Consider the following 24,446-nt stretch of genomic DNA (forward strand, 5'->3'; position numbering starts at 1 on the left):
AGAACCCCTCCCGAGAAGAAGAGAAAAAAACTTCGTCAAACCAACCAATCAGAAGGAGACGAGTTACCCTCCACCCCTAGGCAATCGAGAAGGGCGGGAGAAGTCCCTCACCCCACCCCCATCCCACCAAGACTTCCTGCTTCCCCGGCTGCACAGTATACACTAGCCGATCCCCCTAAGTTTTCCTTCCCGCGCACCGTAGGAATTAGCCAATCCCCTTAAGCTTCCCTTCCCGCCGTCCCTGCTAGACAGGATAAAAGAGACTCGCCGCTTTCTCTCGGGGCTCCTTCACCATTGTGTGAAGAGGGTCCCTGCTCCAGCTTGTAATACAGTTCCTCACTGCTTTTGCATCCATGCGCGGCTCCTGTCGTGTTTGGAGGAATTCCGCAATCCGGGTACAATATATGGGGTCTCGTCCGGGATCCCCCGAGCCCTTCAGGACCCGCTCTTCGGAGGACGAACGGCCGGTAAGCAATAACAGCAGCTGCATCTGTATCAAAGGGGGCCCAATCTGTATCTGTCTATAGCTGGAAATTAAACCTAGGCGGACGCGCCGATAGTGGTCTCCAGCAGTGGGCCGGAGGAGACGTCTTCCAGCTCCCACTCTGTAGTCCCGTATATATATATACCTGTGCGGGGACTACTCTGTACTTTCTTTCTCGGGATTGCGCGCTCTGTTATTTGTCTGGTGTGTTGTCTTGTTTGTTCATTGTGTGACTGACTGACGAGGGGACAGGCCCAATCTAGATGCTCTCCGCTTACCTTAATAACCGGATTCAGCGTCCAGAGTACTCAGGGGCCAGCTTGTCTGCCAATGGACCAGACCCAGCGGCCGCAAATGGGACCCTTTTGTCCCTGGTCTCCTCCTGACGCAGACAACTGGCCAGAGTGCCCCGACCGGTAAGGAACATGAGACTTTATTGACCTCTCTCCCCTTCCCTCTCTCTTTCCTCTCCTTAGCCATTCCTATCCTTCCCGTTTTTCTAGTCCCCCGGTCCTGGATGCAGGAATCTGGTCGAAGGGCCTCAGCTTGAGTTGAGGGTTGGAGACTGATCACCTCCTCTGGGCAGAGAACTCGAATTTTCTGATCTGGTTTCTGGCAGGGCCGAGTTCCAGTCCTCCCTTTTCTGGAAGCCCAGGGAAAAGTCCCGTAATGCCTGGGTGTCTGGAGGTGGCAGGAGACGTCTTAAGTCCACCCCTTTTGCCCCTCTTTCCCGCCTCCTCCTCCTTCTTCTTTCAACCTGGCTTTTTTTCCTCCTTTTAAAATCTTTGAAGACATCTGAAGTTTTGTGTCTCTGTAGAAGGTTTTCTGAGAGACTGTATTCTTGTATTTAAGGGAGTGTCTGATGAAGACTTCCAGGTTTATATGTGTGTTTTAACTCTGTTCTGTGTTGTGATTTGTGACAGCTATTTTGCTTTGTCTGACCAACATTTAGACCTGCCGCCATTTTGTTAAAACTTGATTTTCTTTCCCTGTGCCTTGAGACCAGGGCTCTCAAGAACACTTATTTAGACCATCTGAGACTGAGAGAAAAAAAAAAAAAGAAAAAAAGCCTTTAAAAATGTTATTTGTTTAAATTTTATATTGTAATATCTAATTTATGACCAAACTTAGAAAATGAAGATAGATCTTGCCCTGTGTCTGTCTAAATATGTTTTGGTATGTCTTTGTCTCTGAAAAATATTTTTAGGTTAATTTGTAAATGGCTTAAATTTTAAGCCAATTTAATTGGCTTAAAAAAGGGGGGGGGTAAGCGCTTACAAATCTAATAATTCTAAATTAAACAATAAATTCCAGGTTCAGGTGAACTGAGAGATATTCAGTATTAAATACCTGATATTAATGTTTGTTTGTTTGTTGCCCTATCTAATACAGACATGTCTTAGAGTAATTAACATTAAGTGAAATATTTTCATTGTACCTAGGTTTAATATAAGTTAAATATTATACCTGTTACAAGTTTGTCGACAAAGAAATTACCTTGAGTAAAAAAAAAAAACTTGTAAAAAATGTAAATGAGGTATGAGTTTGTATATAAACTCTATTAAAAATAATTATTCCTTAAGAATATCTATTTAAAATAGTCTCTCCAGATTAGGGTAACTTGAATTTCTAAGGGTTGTGCTAAACTAAGTATTGAAAGTCTATTAAATAATTAGGTCATTGCCAAATGAAATAAGATTTTGAAACATTTACTACTAAACACTGATTTCCTTTTACAGAAAAACTAAAGAGATTTGGGACTATAAATGAATAATGTTTGATGCCATCCTAAAATGTTTTAAGAAAACAAGGGTTTTAAAAATTATCACTGGCATTTATGCTCACCAATCTATAAAATGCTAATATAAAAGTTAGCTCTTGGTTGCTAAAAGAAAGCAAGAAGTATGCTTTCAGTAAAAAAAAAAAAGTGTTAAAAAAATACTAAAAAGAGTTATGCATGATCAGGATTTTCTAAAATTAGATTACAATTAGTTAAATAAATAGATTTTGTTATAAATGACACAGTCATAAAAAACTGGTTAGAGCCAATTAGGTAAAGCTTTTAATTAATCTTTTCGATAAAACTTCCTGAATCGAATTCTTTTAAATTTCCCTTGACATCTAGCTAGCTTTGGGGTGTTTCAGAGGGCCCCTGAAACATCCCAAAGAGAGATATTAAACTGTTTATTTGGTTGGTTAAATTAAAAAAAAAAAAGAGTTCACCTAGATTTGTTAGGCAAAATCTGTGATAAGCCTTTGGTGTGAGTTTCCCAGCCCTGTTTTATATTAAAAGTTCAGTCTGAGATCCTACAAGTGTTTCAGCAAAATAAAAAGTCTATGATCAATTCTGTTATGTGATATTAATGTAAAAGTTTGTTTCTGAAGCTTATCTCAGTAATCTATCTTTGGATGACGATCAGATGCCTGATGACCTGCAAGCAGGACTGAAAAAAGACAATTTAAGAGACTGTCTCCAACCTGGATAAGAGGACTTTTTATCAGGTACTCTTAATTAGCTCATGCACAATAAAACTAAAGAGAAATTAACTCTTAGATTAATTCCCACTTCCAGAGGCCCCTACACTGGACTGGTCTATAGAAAAGACAGCTGACCTGATCTCACCTTAAAATGATGCTCAAACAGGAAATACTATAGTACACCAGGATGAAAAGACAACGACATCAGAGGTAGACAGTTTGTCCAAGATGCTGGACCTGATTCATATGATCGTTTATAGTGTTCTCTTGACTTCTCAGACCTTTGTGTATAAATCAAATGCTTTTCTATCATAGGCCTGATTCTATGCCAGTTTTAAAAATCAATCCAATTGTTGGGTTTGTGGCCAATCACCTGTATCTAGTTCTGGGTTACTTTGGTAAATTTCTCTACTACAAGACTCTAACTGGTTGGCCCTGAAAAAATTAACTTGAAAAAATTATAGTCATATTCAGGTCACTGTGATATTACTAGATGAGATCCCCTCACCAGGCCAATTAATAATGCCTACTCTGACTCTGGCCATAAATTTGAGCCTTTTTCTATTCCTCAAGCTCAATCAGAGCAAAAAAAAAAAAAAGGTTTTTAGCAAAAGAAAAAAATCTCCCACAATTATAAGATAAATTTATATAGATAACACCAGGCTATGGTAATTTAGGTTTAAAGTCTCCTCTGTGTTAAAAACAATTAAATCATACTAAAAATAATCAGTCTAGTAACACTAGAAAACTGGGCTGTGTGCCTTATAGATGGTGGTGCTAATGTATAATTTCTCTGAAAGATAAATGTTCGTGCAGAGTAGACTAAGTCAGATGACCTGAGATATACTGGGCTACATCTAATAGAAGCTCGTACATCTTACTCGTGACTTTGCTAGTACTGCTGGCTATGTTCTCTGTATTTCACCTGTTTTACAAAAATGCCATTTCTTACAGTGCCAAATGTGTGACTGAGGCCTCTGATAACATAATATATAGTTCCCTATGAGATCAATAATGATGGCAGTATAACTCTAGATATGAGAAAAAAACAACAAGAGGGAATGTTTTCCTGGACCAAGAGGCTAGTAAGACAGGTGGTCCAGAGAATTTTAGATACTGTTTTATGGCCTAGTCCAGTAACAGCACATTGAGTGGCCAGTCAACAAAATCTTTGCCAACCCTGAGAATAGACATTCTCAGCACCATGGGATAAAATGGTCATGAAATGCCCCCCTCAAAGTCGTGGTCAAGTTTATGAACAAAAAGGGGCTCTGCCAACTGAAGATTGACACTTGCCATCTACATCTACAGCAATTATATCATGGCCACTGAAACTGCTGACTTTCAACGGCCCTGAAAGGAGTTCAGGGTGAAGATCAAGAATGAGACACTCGGTGCTCTGGAAAAAACTGTCAGAACAGGCCTTCAGATAGTTAGATCTTTTCAAGAGAATTTATGAGTCCCAATTCTTGCATCTTCTCATACCTAGAGAAACACTGACATCATTAATGGTGCCATCTGCTTTGGCTATTAAAAAATTTTACAATTAAAACTCAAAATAGAGTACTCAGCGATGGTTCAGACATCCTGGGAAATAATCAGGTGTTACTATGAGTGCAATTTCAGATTAGACATTGTATTGCTAAACACTTGAGTTTTCTGAGTCGTGTCAGGCTTTAATGCCACCATTCTCAAAACAATGTCTGCTAGAAGCTAGTAACTTCTACCTTACTTTTTATAAAACTAAGCAACTGGCCACCTGGCTAAAAGTCTCCCCGAAGTGCCAGGTCCAGACTGGGTTTCAGGCCTATTCTTCTAAAAAAAAAAAAAAATATTTTGTCTATTAAAACTCCAGTTATCCCTTCTCCAGCTACTACTAACTGGGTATGTTACAACAAAATGGCAGACCAAGGGATTGAGATTTTAATCATACAAGGCTCAGGTCTAAGACTTGAGCCCCGTTTTGACAAATATCACAGTCATAGTTGCCCTGTTCCCTAAATTAAAACTGAGCAGGACTCTGTGGGGTGGCAACTCTGGAGTACAGATCTGCTGTACTGTAAAATATAGGCTTTATTCAGCCTCCTTCACCTTCCCTGAGTTCCAAAGGGTAGATTCAAACAATTGCTAATCAAGAAAGGAAAAAAAATACAAAAACAGAGGGGAAACAGTCAAATGGTGGTACAGCCTTGAGACGGGTCCTGGTTCCTACTCAAAGAAATATGTATAACAATGTCTTTGAGTTCTTCTACAGAACTGGAGCCCATCCAGGTGAAAGATGGTAACTTCAGACTAAACACAAGATTCCTAGAACACAGCTGTGTTGCTTGACCACCAGCCAATCATCCCAGCAGTGCCTCCTGTTTCTGGGGACCAGTGATGACCATCCTGTTAGGTCTCCTGTTTGGCCCCTGTCTATTTTATCTCTGAGAGGCGCCAACAGTTTCAAACTAAGTTCCTGTTATTATAAGAGTACAAGCTGGTTTCAGATATAAAACACCCCAACTTAGATCAGGTAGAGAGAGACTTCTGCTCTGCTAGGCAGGCCTACGCCCAGGCACAGCAGGAATAAATTACAGAAGAAAGAGACCTCCGCCCCAATTCCCAAAAAGCATCTTGAGTATGAAGTCTCTCAAGAGAGAGTTATTAAGAAAAACACACTGCCTGTCCGTCCACCGAATGTTACTCAGAACTCTATATTTGACTGTCTCCACAGATGATATAGTTGACTCTGTAGAAGACGCATGATTGCGTCTTCCATAGGAACTAGAAGAGGGGGAAATGTGAAAGAAAAATTTAAAACAACTCCATTTTAGATACCATTACAATTCTGAGCGAGAACCCCTCCCGAGAAGAAGAAGAAGAAGAAAAAAAAAACTTCATCAAACCAACCAATCAGAAGGAGACGAGTTACCCTCCACCCCTAGGCAATCGAGAAGGGCTGGAGAAGTCCCTCACCCCACCCCCATCCCACCAAGACTTCCTGCTTCCCCGGCTGCACAGTATAAACTAGCCTGCACAGTATAAACTAGCCGATCCCCCTAAGTTTTCCTTCCCGCGCACCGTGGGAATTAGCCAATCCCCCTCAGCTTCCCTTCCCGCCGTCCCTGCTAGACAGGATAAAAAGGACTCGCCGCTTTCACTCGGGGCTCCACCACTGTGTGAAGAGGGTCCCTGCTCGAGCTTGTAATAAAGTTCCTCACTGCTTTTGCATCCATGCGCGACTCCTGTCGTGTTTGGGGGAATTCCGCAATCCGGGTTACAAGAGAGCACCAGGATGTGATTAGCATTATCAGGTTAGTCTTGATTCCCCACTACAGATTGGGAACACAGAAAGTAGAAAGGAGCTCAGAAAAGGGTGAGGGAAACAGGAAAATGTTTTCTTCTCTTTCCCTGCAGCAGTTGCAGGTTGAACAGCTGCATGGATGCCTTTGAAGGTATTTTCTCAAGATGCAGATGTGAGTTTGCGACGTAACATCCCCAGAGAAGACGCAGAGCAGGAGGAAGAAGAGGAGGAAATGGCAGCTTCTCAGGTACGTGTCCTGTCCCGGGTCTGGGGCTGTGTCTGCTTTTCTTCCTGAAATGCCTGGACTGAGAACCTGCACACCTTTAGTTCTCTGCTTCTAACTTTTCTGCCTGGGTGCTTGTTATCAACTTGTTTATTTTTTCCTTTTCTTCTTATCCCAGTGAAGCCTGGCTCTTTAGACCACTTCTCCATTGTGTCCCAGAATCTTGTCTCCTTTGTCTGTATCCTGGCTTTCTACGGAGCATGATGAATTCTCAGCATGAATTAGCGACTTTCAACTGGTGAATATATTCCCTTTGTGAGAGAGAAACACGGAGAGGCACTGGTATCCGAGATTCCCATTGGGATATGGTTCGGTGTAGGGATCTTAGGGAACTAGGGGAAATGCCATGATGAGTTTACACGGGGATGCCATTTCAGCTCTTTAGGAGTTAGAAAATGCCCTTATATATTGAATAAACTCAGTGACCCAGAATTTTTCAGAAAATGCTCAGAAATAAAAAGAAAACTAGGAGATACTGTCCTCTGTAATGCTAAGACTTACTAGTGAAACACATTGTTAGGTAGTTAGAATAGGGAAAAAGAGTCCAACATGGCAGTGGCTAAAAGACCTGGAAGGGAAAGCCCGCGAAAATAGAACAAAGGAAGGTCCGACGACCAGAGTTAGAACCTCATGTAAAACAAACAACGCTCCTGCCTAGGCCCGATTTACATAAGAGAGGCCCAGGGGCAGAGAAACATATAAAAAGAGGAGTCAAAGCCCTCTTCCTTCTTCTCTCTCTCTCTCCCCCCCGCATGATGGGGCGATCTTCTCTTTGTGTCTTGGGAATCGACATGTCCTCACAACTCGAAGATGGATTTTCCGGCTATTATCTAAATAAATAGAGCTGTAACACTGATTTATTTAAGAGCTATAACACGGTCTGTCCTCCGAGAGCCATGGCCCGCCAAGGGGCTTTAATGTCCATCACTCCAAATTTTTGTTGTGACGAGACAAAGAACCGAAGAACCGACAGTCGCGTGACAACATTGTTAGGATACAAAACAGAGTAAGTATATATGAAATGAATTTTGCATAAAACTGATATTTTTTATGTTAGGTTCAAGTTATAATTTCCCTATTTTTTCCGACATGCCCAGGTTCTGATAGTGCATCTTCCGTGTGATCCATTTACACCATGACAGATGATGTTCACTGGCTCTGGTGATTTCTCTGAGATTATCAGGCTATAGAGTTCATTTTTTTCCCCTCTGTCTTTAGACAAGGCTGTGGAAAAATGGAATGAGGAACATGTGAAAACCCTCACAGTTAATGGAGAAACTCCACATCTTGGTTTCTCTTTGCTTTGGAAAATGAACACTCACTGTGTTGATGATAGAAACTGGGTTTTGGGAGTGGGAGTTTTCATCACTCAAGCCCAAGTGTGATGTTTCCAGTACACTCCTCGCTCATATCATAGACATAGTCTTCCTATTCACATTTTTGCACTTTTTTTTTTTTTTGCCATCTATTTATTTATTTTTTTTATTATTAGTTGGAGGCTAATTACTTCACAACATTTCAGTGGGTTTTGTCATACATTGATATGAATCAGCCATAGATTTACACGTATTCCCCATCCCGATCCCCCCTCCCACCTCCCTCTCCACCCGATTCCTCTGGGTCTTCCCAGTGCACCAGGCCCGAGCACTTGTCTCATGCATCCCACCTGGGCTGGTCATCTGTTTCACCATAGATACATTTTTGCACTTCTTTATCAAAATTTTTGCAACAATTCTATTGGTGCTAATCTGTTTTCACCTGTGTTGAATTTCTTAGATACAGCTCAACAAAACGATACAGTTTTTCAAGAAATAAAAGTTTCATAACCAAGAGCTCTAATTTATCTTATACCATTGTATATGTTTGCACCCTAGTGTATTTAAAATATACAAAGAATATCATCCACAAGTAGATGTATATATTTTAACCCATTAAAAAGAATCTTGATTTCATTGACATGAATAGGAAAGCCTGAAGTGAACTGAACATGAACTGATTTTATTGACATGAATATCGATTTTATTGACATAAATATGAATGAACTCAGCTGAACTGAACTGAACATGAATCAGTTCAGTTCCGTCGCTCATTCGTGTCTGACTCTTTGCGACCCCATGAACCGCAGCATTCCAGGTCTCCCTGTACATCACCAACTCCTGGAGTTTACCCAAACTCATGTCCATTGAGTCAGTGATGCCATCTAACCATCTCATCCTCTGTCGTCCCCTTCTCCTCCTCCCTTCAATCTTTCCCAGCATCAGGGTCTTTTCGCATCAGATGGCCAAAATATTGGAGTTTCAGCTTGAACATCCGTCCTTCCAATGAACATCCAGACTGATTTCCTTTAGGATGGACTGATTGCATCTCCTTGCAGTCCAAGGCACTCTCAAGAGTCTTCTCCAACACTACAGTTCAAAACCATCAATTCTTCTATGCTTAGCTTTCTTTATAGTCTAACTCTCACATCCATACATGACTAGTGGAAAAACCATAGCCTTGCCTGGATGGACCTTTGTGGACAGAGTAATGTTTCTGGTTCTTAATGTGCTGTCTAGGTTGGTCATAACTTTCCTTGCAAGGAGTAAGCATCTTTTAATTTCGTGGCTGCAGTCACCATCTGCAGGGATTTTGGAGCCCCCAAAAAGAAAGTCAGCCACTGTTTCCACTCTTTCCCCATCTATTTGCCATGAAGTGATGGACTGGATGCTGTCATCTTAGTTTTCTGAATGTTAGCTTTTCTTTAATAGTGTTAGTAAGTATATAGTCAATTAAATATATGTCTCTTTGCATGAAAATGTTACATATTTTTTTTTTCTTGTTTTGGTATTCTCCCCAGTTATATAAAGTTCTTTAAAAAAAAAAATACACGTATTTATGTTTGGCTGAGTTGTGTCTTGGTTGTAGGCTACAGAATCTTGGAGCCATGTGGGAGACTTTGTTGCAGCAGGCAAACTTTAGCTGTGGCGTGTGGCATCTAGTTCTCTAACAAGGGACTGAACCCAGCCCCCTGACTTGGGAGCTCAGACTACCAGGGAAGACCCTAGAAAAACTATATACTTTCTTTAGTGTTGTCTCTGTGTATTTGTGTTTTACTAGTTAAATTTTAGTTCACATAAACTGAAGCAAATTCAAGATCTGTCATTTAATGAATGTTTGACAAAATATTTGCAAAACGGTGGAACAATAATGTTTTTGATTTTATATTATTTATGTGATGCATTCAAGACCCTGTAAAAACTTTTAGAAAGGCATATAGTATATATTAAGTAGTTCAAAGGATTATTGATGCTATCGGTAGTATTCTATCAGACCTGTCAATTTTGTAAAACACTTAAAATTCAAAGTTAAGTGTAAATTCTTACCTTAGTGGTCTACCTCTTTGCTGTTCAGAACAGTCATTCATGTATCAGAATTTTCAAGATTACTAGTTAAAATAAGCTTGTTAAAAATGTGGCACATTGGCCCCACTGCAGAACTCTTAGATCAGAGCATCATGCTTTTTAAAAATGTTTCCTGTTTCCTTGATGGGGGGCTTCCCTGGTAGCTCAGATGGTGAAGAATCTGCCTGCAATGTGGGAGACCCGGGTCCGATCCCCTGGTGGGGAAGATTCCCCTGGAGAAGGAAATGGCAACTCACTGCAGTATTCTTGCCTGAAAAATCGCATGGACAGAGAAGCCTGGCATGCTACAGTCCATGGGGTCGGAAAGAATCAGACATGACTGAGTGACTAACATGCTTTCCTTGATAGACAGTTAATCCTGTGCCACACGAGTTCAACTTTCAAAAATAGATAAGTCAGTGTTGATGGATTGTTTTATAATTTCTCTTCCATCAGAATAGTTTCTACAGTGGTCTGTAGATCATATCTCATTCCCTTCCCTGTGGTGAGAAATACAGTGGAAAATACGGCAGTATAAAAATTAGATTCTTGTGTAACACCAGACATTCTCCTACATCAAAACCATTTCTCTGGCTGGTTTCATCTTGGGTCACATTAGATAGTCTTCCCAGGTTCACGTGGTTCATGTCCTTTATATTTCAGGGGCTGCTGACATTCCAGGATGTGACCATAGATTTCACTCAAGAGGAGTGGGAATGCCTGGACCCCGGTCAGCGGGAATTGTACTGGGACGTGATGTTAGAGAACTACGGGAATCTGGCCTGCTTGGGTGAGGATCACTTGCTTCCAGAATCCCTTATATATTCTCAGGGTTTTGGTTCATTCATTCTAGAATGTCTCCTGTAATTTTGTGCTTTGTCCAGTAGAGGTTAAGATCCCTACTTTCCAGGGGAAAGTAACCTTCTTTCTTGATGTAACCTGTCTCCTTGTTGTTCAGTCGCTAAGTGATGTCCAACTCTTTGCGATCCCGTGGAATGCAGCAAGCCAGGCTTCCCTAGCCTTCTTTAACTCCCAGAGTTTGCTCACATTCATATCCACTGAGTCAATACTGCTCTTCAACCATCTCATCTTCTGCCACTCCCTTCCCCTGTACTCAATCTTTCCCAGCATCAGGGTCTTTTCCAATGAATTGGCTCTCACAGTCAGGTTGCCAAAGTATTGGAGCTTCAGCATCAGTCCTTCCAATGAATATTCAGGGTTGATTTCTTTAAGATTGACTGGTGTGATCTCCTTGCTGACCAAGGGACTCTTAGGAGTCTTCTCCAGCACCACAGTTCAAAGGCATCAATTCTTTGGTGCTCAGCCTACTTTATGTTCCAAATATCACATCCATAAGTGACTATTGAAAAAACCACAGCTTTGACTTTACGGTCCTTTGTTGGCAAAGTGATGTCTCTGCTTTTTAATATGCTGTCTTTGTCATAGCTTTTCTTCCAAAGGTCAAGCATCTTTTAATTTCATGGCTGCAGTCACCATCTGCAGTTATTTTGGAGGCCCCACCCCCTCCTAAAATTCAGTCTGTCACTGTTTCCACTTTTCCCCTGTCTATTTGCCATGACATGATGAGACTGGATGCCATGATCTTAGTTTTCTGAATGTTGAGTTTTAAGCCAGCTTTTTCACTCTCCTCTTTCACCCCCATCAAGAGCCTTTTTAGTTCCTCTTCAAGTTCTCCCATTAGAGTGATATCATCTGTCTATCTGACGTTGTTGATATCTCTCCTGGTAATCTTGATTCCAGGTTGTGAATCATCCAGCCCAGCATTTCACATGATGTACTCTGCATAGAAATTAAATAAGCAGGGTGGCAATGTACAGCCTTGATGTACTCCTTTCCCAATCTGCAACCAGTCAACTGTTCCATGTACGATTCTAATTGTTGCTTCTTGACCTGCATATACTTCATTCTAGGTTCGTGGTAATTCTGTAAGTTCTGTGGTATCAAATAGTGCCACTGTCCTCTTAAAACTGGAATTCCACTACCTGCTTTTGCCTTAGTAGTACTTGAGCATAATATCAGAATCTGATTTTGATGCATTTGTCTTTTAAAGATGCTTCCAAAAAACTATTTGGTGAAATTCTTTTTCTTAATGCTATTTTAACTTTCTACCTTGACTTCTCTCTCACCTGAATACATATTGGATTGGAAATTGATGAATATCTCAGAAAACACATATTCCTTTTTCTGATGAACAGGTCTTGTGGTCTCTAAGCCAGACCTGGTCACGTTTCTGGAGCAAATGAAGGATCCCTGGGATGTAAGGAGAATGGAGACAGCCATACACCCAGGTATGTGTCTATGGATGAAGCAGATAAGTCAGGTGAGAGGGCCAAGCATTGGGGAGGAAATCAGACTTTGCCGTGTGGTTTGAGAAGATCTGCTTCAGTGGAGATGATTTTGGATTAGGCTAGGTTTATTTCTGTCACAGTCATAGAGCGTCATCTCCTGACCCATTCCTGATTCTTTTCATCATTTGTGTATTTTTCTCCAGTGATTAATTTTCACATTCACAGTTAGAACCAAAATAATTGTCTTGGCCTGGAGCAACCTGCATGACCTGATAACTCGTCCATTTTGGGGGGTTTTTAGAAAATCTGCGTATTTCTGAATAACTATATTAACCCCTTTTACAAGTGATGATTCTGTCCCAAATCAGAAGTGTGTGGGTGGAGCTGTGAAAAAACTGCCAAACTTCTAGGAATACTGGGGACAGATGTTTTTTGTTTTCTACCATATAATTTCTAGTGCACTGGAAACTACACATATGACCTTAGAAATATCATACTCAAATTCTTGCTTCACTGCATAAGACACCTCACTAAAATCATAAAATGCAAATCTGAATTTTAAAAGTTTCTCTTTTTTTATATGAACTAACATTAAAGGTGTTAAGTATATTTATCCCAATTCATTAATGCTAAAATGCTTTAATATATTTATTTAACTCACAGAGTTTTTAAAGAAATTATTGACATGAGAGTTTAAAACATTTCCCACAGTGCTTTTTTCTGATTGTTATTCACTATCAAGCCTATAAATTATATAGAGAAATATTTAAGAAGAAATTTTTCTGTTCCAATAATGCTATTTTGCAATGTTATGTTATGTTAGTTTTGCTATACAGAAAGAATAAGTGATACATATACACATTTCCCTTCTTGAGGAGATTTCCTTCCCATCTAGTTCACCACAGAGCATTGAGTAGAGTTCCCTGTGTTCTCCCCATATTTTTCAAGTCTCACTTCTCATTTGATTTGTTAAGAACTCTTACCTTATTAAATCTATCTTGTTTCTTATGAAACATCCCAGAACTTTATCGTTTATGCCATCTATTTCTGATTAGTTCTAGGTCAGTAGCATTTACTATTTTAGACTCTATTAGAACATGCTCAGATATCAACATGAGTGGTAAGTGGGTTAAATAATAAGTAGGCATTATCATTTGTGAAAACGTTTTGTTTGTAAATTTAATTACTTAAAGCAAACGTTACTCATGACACTGCTCAACTGCTCCTCGCTTTGTTGTTCCTGTAGGTTTCTATCTTGACTTCTCCTCTGCACCATGCTCCTTTGTCATCTCATCTTGTCCAATGTTCTGTGTTTGTGGTCTCTGTTCTGCAGGCTGCAGATCCTAGTTCCTCTTGCTCTGGTGTCTGCTCCCTGGTGGGTGAGGCGGTTCAGAGACTTGTGCCCTTATGCCCTTGAGAGGGGGTTGATTGTTACTATTGTGACCAGAGCCTGCCCGGATCCTGAGGGCCGCTTCGCCTTTCCTCTGTGGCTGTCACTGTCTGTGGCGGGCTCTGCTTCCTGATTGGTGGAGCAGAGGCCCCAGATCTGAAATGAGCTCTGCTCTGATCTGTGGTGCTTCTGATCTAGTGGGACTGGAGCGCACCCACTGGGAGGGAAGCCACTGAGTGTTGCTCCTCTGGGGATGTTCTCCTCGGAGAGTGCTCTGCGTGTCATCTTTCATGTGCTGTGCGACCTCTCGTGTGACCCTGTGTTGGCATTGATCCTGGCCCCACCTGAACCATGGGTATGCTGGCACTTGACCCTGGTGTCTCTCAGATGTTGTTTTCACCAGGTCACCAGCAGAGATCCACTGTAGTCATATCCCAGGTGTACATTCATTGTGGAGCTGGACCCGCTGCGGTGCTATGGGGGCAATGTAGACTGTGACCTGGCCCAAATGCCTCATGTGCATGCCTACAAAGTCTACAGTGGCTAAATCCAGACTGGTCTTGACTGCCAGAGCCTCATTTCCATCCAGATGTTCTGTTGGGGCTGAGTTTACCAAGCCAGTTATGGGATGTAAGACTGTGGTTTGTACAGATGCAAGGAGAGATCTCAGCTCTTCTTGCTTAGTGCAGGGCCTTGGGGCTCAGCTGTGGTTTCAGCACCACCTGTACATTGGGACCACCCACAGACCTGTGCCCTGAAGGTGCCCCTGGAGCCCATGAGTCTACCCTGGTAGGGAGGAGGCTGGGGAGGAGGAAGCAGCTGTGGGGGTCATGAGATCACCCACCTAGGTGGGAGACATCCCTAGTGCCTGGAGAGGCAGGGACAGGCACAGGGGCAGAGAGGCTGCAAGGAGGTTCTTCCCTTCGGGCATCACTCTACATCGCCGCTCTGCTTCTCTGATGGTTCAGGCTTCCTCCACAAGCATCCCATTTGCACAGCTCCTCCCTCCATCCCGTCCCCTCAGGATGTCTCATCACGGCCACCCGCAGTCGTCTGCCTGGTTCTGCTCTCCAACCCCACGTTCCAGCACCCAGCCCTTGTCTGCAGCGGAGGACACCCTCTCAGGCTGGGTGGGCAGGGCAGGGATCAGTACCCTGCTTACAGGTCTCACTCTGTCCTGCACGCTGGTTGCCGTGTTCTCTTCCCACAGAGGACGCGCTCCCCGTCTGTCCCAAGTGAACTCCCCCCAGTGAGGGGCTTCCCTGGATGTGGAGACCTCTCCTCTCTTCAGATCCCCCCAGGGTTTTGCGTGTCCCATCCGGCTTCTTTTCCTCTTCCCTTTCCTCCATCACTCTCTTGTCCTACCTGGCTCAGCAGGAATCTTTCTTGTCCTTTCAGGTGTCCAAGTTCCTCTGCCCGTGTTCCACAGGGCTCTGAGAATTTTTCCACTTCAAGATGTATTCTTGATGCTTTCGTGGAGAGAGATGAACTCCACGTCTTCCGAATCCTCTACCATCTTGACTCCTTCTATCTCAGTTTTCAGCTTAATCTAGCCAAGTGTATGCCAGTTTTATGTAAATTGTAATCTATATTCCCCAAGAATAGTAAGTAGAATTAATAATTATTTGGTATCTTTCAGCTGTGTCTTCTCACGACACCCAGGGTTTGAGGACCCAAAAACCAGGCTTAGAAGATTTACTCCTAACTGCAAAGCTAGGAATATATGAAAGATTTCACCTTGGAAATTTACATTTAACCAAAGACTGGGAATCTATGAGGGCATGTAAAGAGCGGAGAGCATGTTATGATGGACACAACCAAGTTGGTACAGTTTCCCATAAAGTAAACATTACCGCCAAAAGAAATCAAGGATGTGAATCAAATAAGGAAAAACCAATTTCAGATGACGAATTTCAGTCATCAACATCTGCAGATGAGTGTATATTTGTCAGCAAAGATCCACGTCACCTCTTGAAACATACATGTCCTCTGAAGGGAAATATGGAAAATCTGGAAAGTCATCTAGTCTCTACTGCAAATACTCATTCCAACCTATACTCTGAGCATAGCTGTCTATTAAATATACATTCAAACATGTCTGGAGACCAGAAACTTAAAAATGAGGGGGGAAATTCTCAATACAATCAATTTGAGGGATCCTTTAACAAGGGTTTCTTGTTTTTCAACCAACAACTATTGTCTCCTTGTTCCAAAGTGTGGAATGTTGATTATAATGGAAGACACCTTATTCAACCGTCATTATTCAATACATATGGAGGTATAATTAGTGTGGAACAACTTTCCAAGTGTAACAAAATGAGGAATGCCTTAAGCAGGAGCTCTACCCCGAATAATTACAAGAGTATACATGATGGAATGAGAAGCTCTTCATGCAATGAAACTGGCCATAATGTTGACCAAGACTCATATCTCCTGAAACAACAGGGACATCAATTTTCAGACAACAATTCTGAACATAATAAGTGTAGGAATATATTTCATCAAAACTCAAATCTTACTATTAATACTTATAAGAGTATGGATATTGGAGAGAAGACTTATGATTGTTATGATTATAGTAAAGTTGTTAACCAGTCTTCAAAACTTATTCAACAGCAGAATATTCAGACTGAGCAGAAACATTGCAAGTGTAATACCTGTGGAAAAGTCTGTAGTAACTCACCAAATCGAAGCAGACATACGAAAATTCATTCAAGAAGGAAAGATTTGAGATGTACAGCATGTGGCAAAGCCTTTAATCAGAGTTCATATTTAACTGAACATCAGCGAATCCTTACTGGGGAGAAACCATACAAATGTACAGAATGTGGCAAAGCCTTTATCCATTATTCACTACTTACTCAACATCAACGAGTCCATACTGGGGAGAGACCTTATAAATGTACAGCATGTGGCAAGGCTTTTAAGCAGAGTTCAACTTTGACTCAACATCAACGAATCCATACTGGGGAGAGACCGTATAAATGTACAACATGTGGCAAGGCTTTTAAGGAGATTTCAACTTTAACTCAACATCAGCGAATCCATACTGGGGAGAGACCTTATAAATGTAAAGCATGTGGCAAGGGTTTTAAGCAGCGTTCAGGTTTAACTGAACATTACCAAATCCATACTGGGGACAGACCTTATAAATGTACAGAATGTGGCAAAGCCTTTATCAGTTGTTCACTTCTTATGCGACATCAACGAATCCATACTGGGGAGAGACCTTATAAATGTACTGAATGTGGCAAAGCCTTTATGAATTATTCACATCTTACTCGACATGAACGAATCCATACTGGGAAGAGACCTTATAAATGTACAGCATGTGGCAAGGCTTTTAAGGAGATTTCAACTTTAACTCAACATCAGCGAATCCATACTGGGGAGAGACCTTATAAATGTAAAGCATGTGGCAAGGGTTTTAAGCAGCGTTCAGGTTTAACTGAACATTACCAAATCCATACTGGGGACAGACCTTATAAATGTACAGAATGTGGCAAAGCCTTTATCAGTTGTTCACTTCTTATGCGACATCAACGAATCCATACTGGGGAGAGACCTTATAAATGTACTGAATGTGGCAAAGCCTTTATGAATTATTCACATCTTACTCGACATGAACGAATCCATACTGGGAAGAGACCTTATAAATGTACAGCATGTGGCAAGGCTTTTAAGGAGATTTCAACTTTAACTCAACATCAGCGAATCCATACTGGGGAGAGACCTTATAAATGTACAGCATGTGGCAAGACTTTTAAGCAGCATTCAGGTTTAACTGAACATCACCAAATCCATAGTGGGGAGAGACCATATAAATGTACAGCATGTGGCAAAGCCTTTATCAATTGTTCACTTCTTACGCGACATCAACGAATCCATACTGGGGAGAGACCTTATAAATGTACAGAATGTGGCAAAGCCTTTATGTATTATTCACATCTTAATCGACATGAACGAATCCATACTGGGAAGAGACCTTATAAATGTACAGCATGTGGCAACGCTTTTAAGGAGATTTCAACCTTAACTCAACATCAGCGAATCCATACTGGGGAGAGACCTTATAAATGTAAAGCATGTGGCAAGGCTTTTAAGCAGCGTTCAGCTTTAACTGAACATCACCGAATCCATACTGGGGAGTGACCTTATAAATGTACAGCATGTGGCAAAGCCTTTATCAATTGTTCACTTCTTACGCGACATCAGCGAATCCATACTGGGGAGAGACCTTATAAATGTACAGCATGTGGCAAGGCTTTTAACCAGAGTTCCAATTTAAGTCAACATCAGCGAATCCATATCGGGGAAAGACCTTATAAATGTACAGACTCTGGCAAATCCTTTTCCCAGAGTTCAGGTCTTTCTCGACATCAGAGAGATCATACTGCAGAGAAATGTTAGAAATGTAAGGAATGTGGCAAAGCATTTCATCACAGTCATCACCTCACTCACAATCAAAGAATACATAATGCAGAGAAACCCTAGAAATGAATCAGTGATAAAAAAAAAAAAGTTGGTCCCAAATATACAATTTTGAAAAAACGAGTGTTTTCTTTGGAAAGATACATCAGTGAAATAAAAAAAATGTAAAAAACTGCTTAATCAAACATCAAAAGTAACTCAATACCAGAAAATTCATCCTAGAAAGCATGTCATTAGTACCACTTTTCTTGAATTAGTCTCAGCAGAAACACTGTAGCAAGTATTCCATAAGTAAAACACATACAAATATGATATGTTAGTATGGATCACAAGATGAAGGGGTGGACATTTGCAGAGGTATAATTATTATTAATGTATCCTTGTCTATGTTAAGTTATTTCAGATTATTAAGGACCCAAAACGAATGTAATTCAACTCTCAAATTACTACATGCTGTGATTTGTTTCTACTCTATATATGAACTTCTGTTTTTGATGGTTGTTGCCCAATGGTAAGAGAAGCCCTTCAATATTAAGTGGGAATCATTTACATTTATTCTCCAATTTATAAGATTAAGAACACAGTCGTGTTATATACACACTAAACCTCTGAATGGAGGTATTTGTCACTGATGTCAAACACCTCAGTGGTCACCATGATGTAAGTGTTCAGGGAATAATTCAAAGTAAGACAGAAGTTTGTTCTAAGTTTTCAATAATTACGTCACTTGCTTTTTAAGCATAAAAGAAGGATAGTTCATGAAAATCTAAGGTATTTTTATGACATCAACATAGAGAAGTCATGCATATTATCTGTCAGGCTTGAAGTAAGGACACCTTCTGTTCTATCTGATGTAAGTATAGAAAACTCTTTCTGGAAAAGTCATATTAATATAATGAATGTCCATCCATGTTTAGTAAATTAGCCTCCATTTTGTAAACCATATAAATCACATTCTCAGATCATTTCATCAGAGAAACAGGACAGTTTTTAGAAGCTTGTAATGTGTATTTTAATCAGGGATCAAACAACAATTGAAAAAGGTTTTATTCCATCTGTGTAAAATTAATGTATCTTAATTAATAAAAGTCAATGGTTTTTCAATGTTACATATGATGTGGAATGAATGAAGGGTTAACGCACCTCCAGCATTAACCTCTCCCACCTATTTAAGGTTGCAGGAAAGGTAACGTAATGATAAACTATTTGAAGCACAGGGGGATGGCATCTGTAGAAATTAGTTCCTTACTGCCATTAAACCTCTCATAACTTCATATATTTCCCACCATTTCTATGTTGTATCTCCTCTCCGATTTTTATTGACTTGGACATCATGGTGGTTCTAATAAGAAGGATCATACAGAGTACTGTTGAGAGCTCCCCTGAACTGCTCCATGCTGTTGCTGCCTCAGCGTCTGTCTGGGGAGCAGGCAGCCTGCAGGTCCGTGAACTCACAGCAGCCAGTCTTGTGAGCACCTGCACTAGATGACCCCTTCCTCGGGACCAGCAGTCTTGCTGAACCCCAGGGTCTACTGCACAGCCCCCCCCCCACCCCCCCGCCTTCAGTGATCCCCTCTGAGCTCACCAGCATCCTGCTCGTCTTTGTTTGAATGGACCACTCCACACTCAGCCTGTGGCACCCACAGCACTTCACCCAGGGTCAGGTCTGAACCCCAAGTACTGGAATTTTCTCTGCCTGGTTCTAGCCTTGACCTTCCTCAGGGGCCTTCAAGGCTTGCTGTGAATTCTCTGAGGACTTAGAGTCATAAACTCACCTGGTGCAATTGTCCTTTGTTCTTCTGTTAGCTAAAACTTTTCAGGGGCTCATTTAAGCAAATGTAAGTTTAACAAAGTCAGAAAGAATAGGCAAAAGCTATGATGGGAAAATTCGGAGCCAAGATTTCTAAAATCTTACCCTGTATAATTCTTAGCCACATGTGTGTTGTAAGGCTTAAAGGAACTGTTTTCTCATGGCTTTGGCATACTTTGAATGCAATATATAAATATCTGAAGATATATACATAATATGATTTATATAACACACATTGAATACAAGATATTAATATCTGAAGGTAAACATGTTAGTGAGAAGACCAAGAAGGAATATGTGAGTGTATGTGTATTCCTACACATTTAACTTAGAGAATTTAGAAATCTTAGATCAAAACTGGTCATTTCAGAATTGCAGATGATTTACTAAAAATTTTAAAGCTTGTCAATTTGTCGATTAATCTGTTTTGTCTACTTTTCATGGAATTCATTTCCTTAAATATCAGGAGGTTATGTTTTTTAGGAACTTCCACACGGTCCTCCCACGTGACTGCGCCAGCTTACATTCTCTCCAGCCATGTAGGAGGTTCACTGATCTCCAAGCCCCTTCAGCGTTTGTGATATTATTAATGGGCGTTTTGCTCATTGTTCTGAGTGGCATGCGGTGATACATCCCTGTAGCTTTTTATTGTTTAGCGGTGGTGAGCATCTTTCTTTTGCCTCCTGCCCATGGAAAAGAGCAAGCTGCCCCGCCCAGCCTCAGCAGCTGTGGGGCACAGGCTTAGTCTCCCCACAGCATGTGGAGTATTCCTGGACCAGGGATGAGGCCATTTCCCCCCCACAGTGTCAGATGGATTCTCCACCACCGGTGACCAGTCTGTTTAGCTTTTTTTCCCTTTTGAGACATATATATACACGCATTGGAATATAATTGCTTTACAATGTTGTGCTGATTTGTGCTGTATGAAATCATCATTCAGCCATAACTATACATAAATCTACTCCCTCTTCGACCTCCTTCCCGTGGTCTCCATTTCACCCCTCTGGTCAGCACAGAGCGCCAAGCTGAGCTCCCTGTGGTAAACAGCAGCTTCCGACCATCTACCTATTTTCACCATCAGTTCAGTTCAGTTGCTCAGTCGTGCCTGACTCTTTGTGACCCCATGGACTGCTGCATGCCAGGTCTCCCTGTCCATCAACAAATCCTGGACCTTGCTCAAACTCATGTCCATTGAGTCAGTGATGCCATCCAACCACCTCATCCTCTGTCGTCCCCTTCTCCTCCTCCCTTCAATCCTTCCCAGTGTCAACATCTCTTCAAATGAGTCAGTTCTTCACATCAGGTGGCCAAAGTATAGAAGTTTCAGCTTCAACATCATTCCTTCCAATAGATATTCAGGACTGATTTCCTTTAGGATGGACCGGTTGGATCTCCTTGCAGTCCAAGGGACTCTCAAGAGTTTTCTCCAATGTTTTACCCATGGTGGTGTACATATGTCAATGGTACCCTTTCAATTGGTCCCCCTCTTCTTCTCCTGCTGTGTCCACGTCTGATCTCTATATTTGTACAAATATTGTCTTAACAGATATGTATGGAACTTAAAAAATGGTATTGATGAACTTATTTACTGAGCAGGAATACAGGCGCAGAGGTAGTTCTTAAGCTTTTGCATGTTAAGCATTCAAGACATAAAATACATTGACAATCATTCCATGCATTTGATTGTTGTAGCCATGTGTTCTGGGAAACAAACTGACTAAGAAGGACAATGCAGATAGTGGAGTGTAGTTTATTACACCGGCGGGGCCAAGGCAGAGTCTCCTCTTAGCCAGGGACCCCAAACAGTGTTTGTGAAAACTTTATATACCCTAAGTGTACTTGCTCAAACCCACCTCCCCAAATTCCTTGAAACTAGTCTGGACAAGGTAAAAGAGAGATACGATCAAAGTTAACCCATGATTCTTGTGCCACAGGACTAAATAAACAGTGGATATTTATCAACAGGCCTGTGGTCATATCCCAATAAACAGAATGGAATTCACCACTTTGTTCTGTTACAGAGATAATTAACATATTCTTTTAGGCAACAGAGTCCAAGGAGAAGTCTTGAGGCTGTTTTATGGGGGGGTGGGGTGGGATCTGATTTTCCATTGGTAAGCCATTTCTATAGACGCAGGGGCGCAAAGTTCAGAGTCCACTGGGAGGGTGACCGTGCGTGTAGCCTAATGCTCACAGCCTGGCCTAAGACGGAGTTCAGCTCTGTCTGTTTCCTCCTTCATTACCAAGTGAAAGAAGCCCATTTGAAAATGCTACAAAAGGTAGGATTTCTACAATATGACTTTTGGTGTAGGTAAATGTTCTTATGTGTGCTCAGTTGTGTCTGAGTATTTGTGATCCCAGGGGCTGTAGCTTGCCAGGCTCACCTCTGTCCATAGATTTCCCAGGAAAGGATACTGGAGTGGGTTGCCATCTTTTCTTCCAGGGGATCTTCCTGACCCAAGGACTGAACCCGCATCACCTGGATGTCCTGCATCGGCAGGCAGATTCCTTACCACTCAGTCACCTTGGAATCTAGTAAGAAATATAGAAGAGATTTAAAAGGTCCATGATTACTGTGGGTTTCAAAGGAGGGACTATGAATATCCTAAGTCTAGAGAACTTTCAGGAACATGAAATAATTTGTGTTAAACTGTCATGCTGGACACATGTTATTAAACATTTATCTAGAGGTATGGAGTGCACATTCCTAAAAGAGGAACACAGGGGTAAACTAGAGAGTTTATGTCTTTACTGCCCATGTGGATTCATCAATGGTAACAAATGCTCACTCTGGTGGGGAAAGCTAAGTAGGGAGATTGTCCACATGTCGACATATATGGGAGGTATATGGGAAATGTCTAAACTTTATTCTCATTTCTGCTGTGAAACTAAATCTTCTACAAAGTTGGTACTGGTGAATGCAGACTGAATATTTTTTAGAATACATAATATGAGAAAGATGAATATGCTTCTATCTTTAATTTTTCCTTGCTCATTGTGTTATAGCCACGTTTTCTGGGAAACAGACTCACTCAGAAGGACAATGCAGATAGTGGAGTGCAGTTTATTACACCGGCGGGCCCAAGGCAGAGTCTCCTCTTAGCCAAGGACCCCGTCCAGCATTTGTGAAAATCTTTTATACCCCATGTGTACGTGTCCAAACCCACTACCCCAATTCCCTTGAGACTTACATAAACAAAGGAAGGGTAAATACAAGTACAATAACCCCATCATTCACGTGTTATGTGTTCAAACAGTCAATAATCAATAAGCCCGCAGTTACATTCCAAATAGTTAATAACCGATAAGCCTGTGCTTACATTCTGATAGATAGTGTCCGGAGGCAGGGGTGATTAGCGTCTGTTTTCTCTTCTTCAAGATTCCCCTGCCCAGAGGGGGTCTTATCCTTCCATTATCATTCCCACAGGCGCTAAGCACAGAGTTCAGAGTCCACTGGAGAGGTGGCCACGCACGATCAGCACAGACAGGCCTGAGATGGAGTTCAGGCCCTATGAATTCCTTCTTCATTCCCCCCTCTTGATGCTCTTAGTTTCCATAACGAGCATCATTTATTGAGACATATTGTACCTTAGCCCTCCTGTCACCCACATGAGAGAATGCTATCAACCTCTGGGTTACAAAATTCACAAGGCATTGTAGGAAGCAGGGCCCACAGAGCAGTATGATGAAGAGTACTATAACAACAGTCACAATGGTTTTCCACCAGTCTCCCTTTACCCAGGACAGAACTGAAGTCCAAAAGGGAATATTTTCATTAGACATGGCTTTCTCTTGATTTTGCATATCCTTCAAGGCAGTAGATACATTTCCAGACAGGTCAGGGATATACACACAACATTCGATTTTAATTACGGCGCAAGTCCTTCCTTGGGCTGCTGTGAGTATGTCTAATGCCATCCTATTTTGAATTACTGCCTTCCTCATCTGAATCTGTTCTTCGTTCAAAGCTTGAATGGCTTTAGTACTGTCTAAGAGGGCCTGTTTAGTGAAATTAGTTAAGGCCTCTACCTTAACCATGATATCTGTTGTTCCTACAGAGGGTACAAACAAGGCAGCAAGATAGTCATACCATTGGAACACAGATCGTGTCCATCTTGCATGCAGATAAGGCAGGTTTACTGGAGGCTGGTGTAGGCCAGGCTTAATACTGCCATGGGCGAAAGCAAATTCTAATGTGCAACGCCCCACCCAGCCAACTGGTAACCATGGCCATAAATTAAGCCCACAGAGCCACTGGGTCCCATTGGGGGCTACCCAGCGGATTCCAGGATTATATTTCCAGTCGGAACCGGGCCACTGAACAGACTGATTGGGGTGATAGGTAACTTCCAAGATTTGTTTACATTGTTCAGGGGGCAAATAACCCATATATTTTAATTCTTTTGGGTCTAGGGGGTGGTCTCCAAATCCAACTTTCTGTTCTTTTTGTTCCCAGCAAATAGTAGCAGGGGTAATCAACTGTCCTTTCTCAGGAGTCATCCAGAAATATTCATCCCAGGCCTGGTAGTATTGCTCAAGGTACCGGGAGGCCTGTCCCCCTTTTGTAAGAGAACCCTTCTCCTTTTTATTTTTCA

The 24,446-nt window shown here is 41.5% G+C and overlaps 1 protein-coding gene across 1 annotated transcript; it reads left to right on the top strand.

The window, feature by feature from the left end:
• On the top strand, nucleotides 1-19,449 carry LOC122421201 (zinc finger protein 665-like). Its single transcript, XM_043437071.1, has 7 exons — nucleotides 1-467; nucleotides 2,870-2,986; nucleotides 5,679-6,258; nucleotides 6,362-6,495; nucleotides 10,575-10,701; nucleotides 12,128-12,220; nucleotides 15,250-19,449. The coding sequence occupies exons 4-7, from the start codon at nucleotides 6,388-6,390 to the stop codon at nucleotides 17,760-17,762; spliced, it is 2,841 nt and encodes a 946-aa protein (XP_043293006.1). The 5' UTR covers nucleotides 1-467; nucleotides 2,870-2,986; nucleotides 5,679-6,258; nucleotides 6,362-6,387; the 3' UTR covers nucleotides 17,763-19,449.
• Nucleotides 19,450-24,446: the final 4,997 nt, after the last annotated feature.

Source organism: Cervus canadensis, chromosome 18 (assembly GCF_019320065.1).
Source record: "Cervus canadensis isolate Bull #8, Minnesota chromosome 18, ASM1932006v1, whole genome shotgun sequence".
NCBI classification, from domain to species: Eukaryota; Metazoa; Chordata; class Mammalia; order Artiodactyla; family Cervidae; genus Cervus; species Cervus canadensis.

What these genes read in the sequence shown, in the direction of transcription:
- LOC122421201 (XM_043437071.1), top strand. Translation starts at nt 6,388, where the DNA reads ATGCCTTTGAAGGTATTTTCTCAAGATGCAGATGTGAGTTTGCGACGT. An exon ending in AGGAAATGGCAGCTTCTCAG is followed by an intron (nt 6,496 to 10,574) that starts GTACGTGTCCTG and finishes TTTATATTTCAG; the next exon opens with GGGCTGCTGACATTCCAGGA. An exon ending in CGGGAATCTGGCCTGCTTGG is followed by an intron (nt 10,702 to 12,127) that starts GTGAGGATCACT and finishes TCTGATGAACAG; the next exon opens with GTCTTGTGGTCTCTAAGCCA.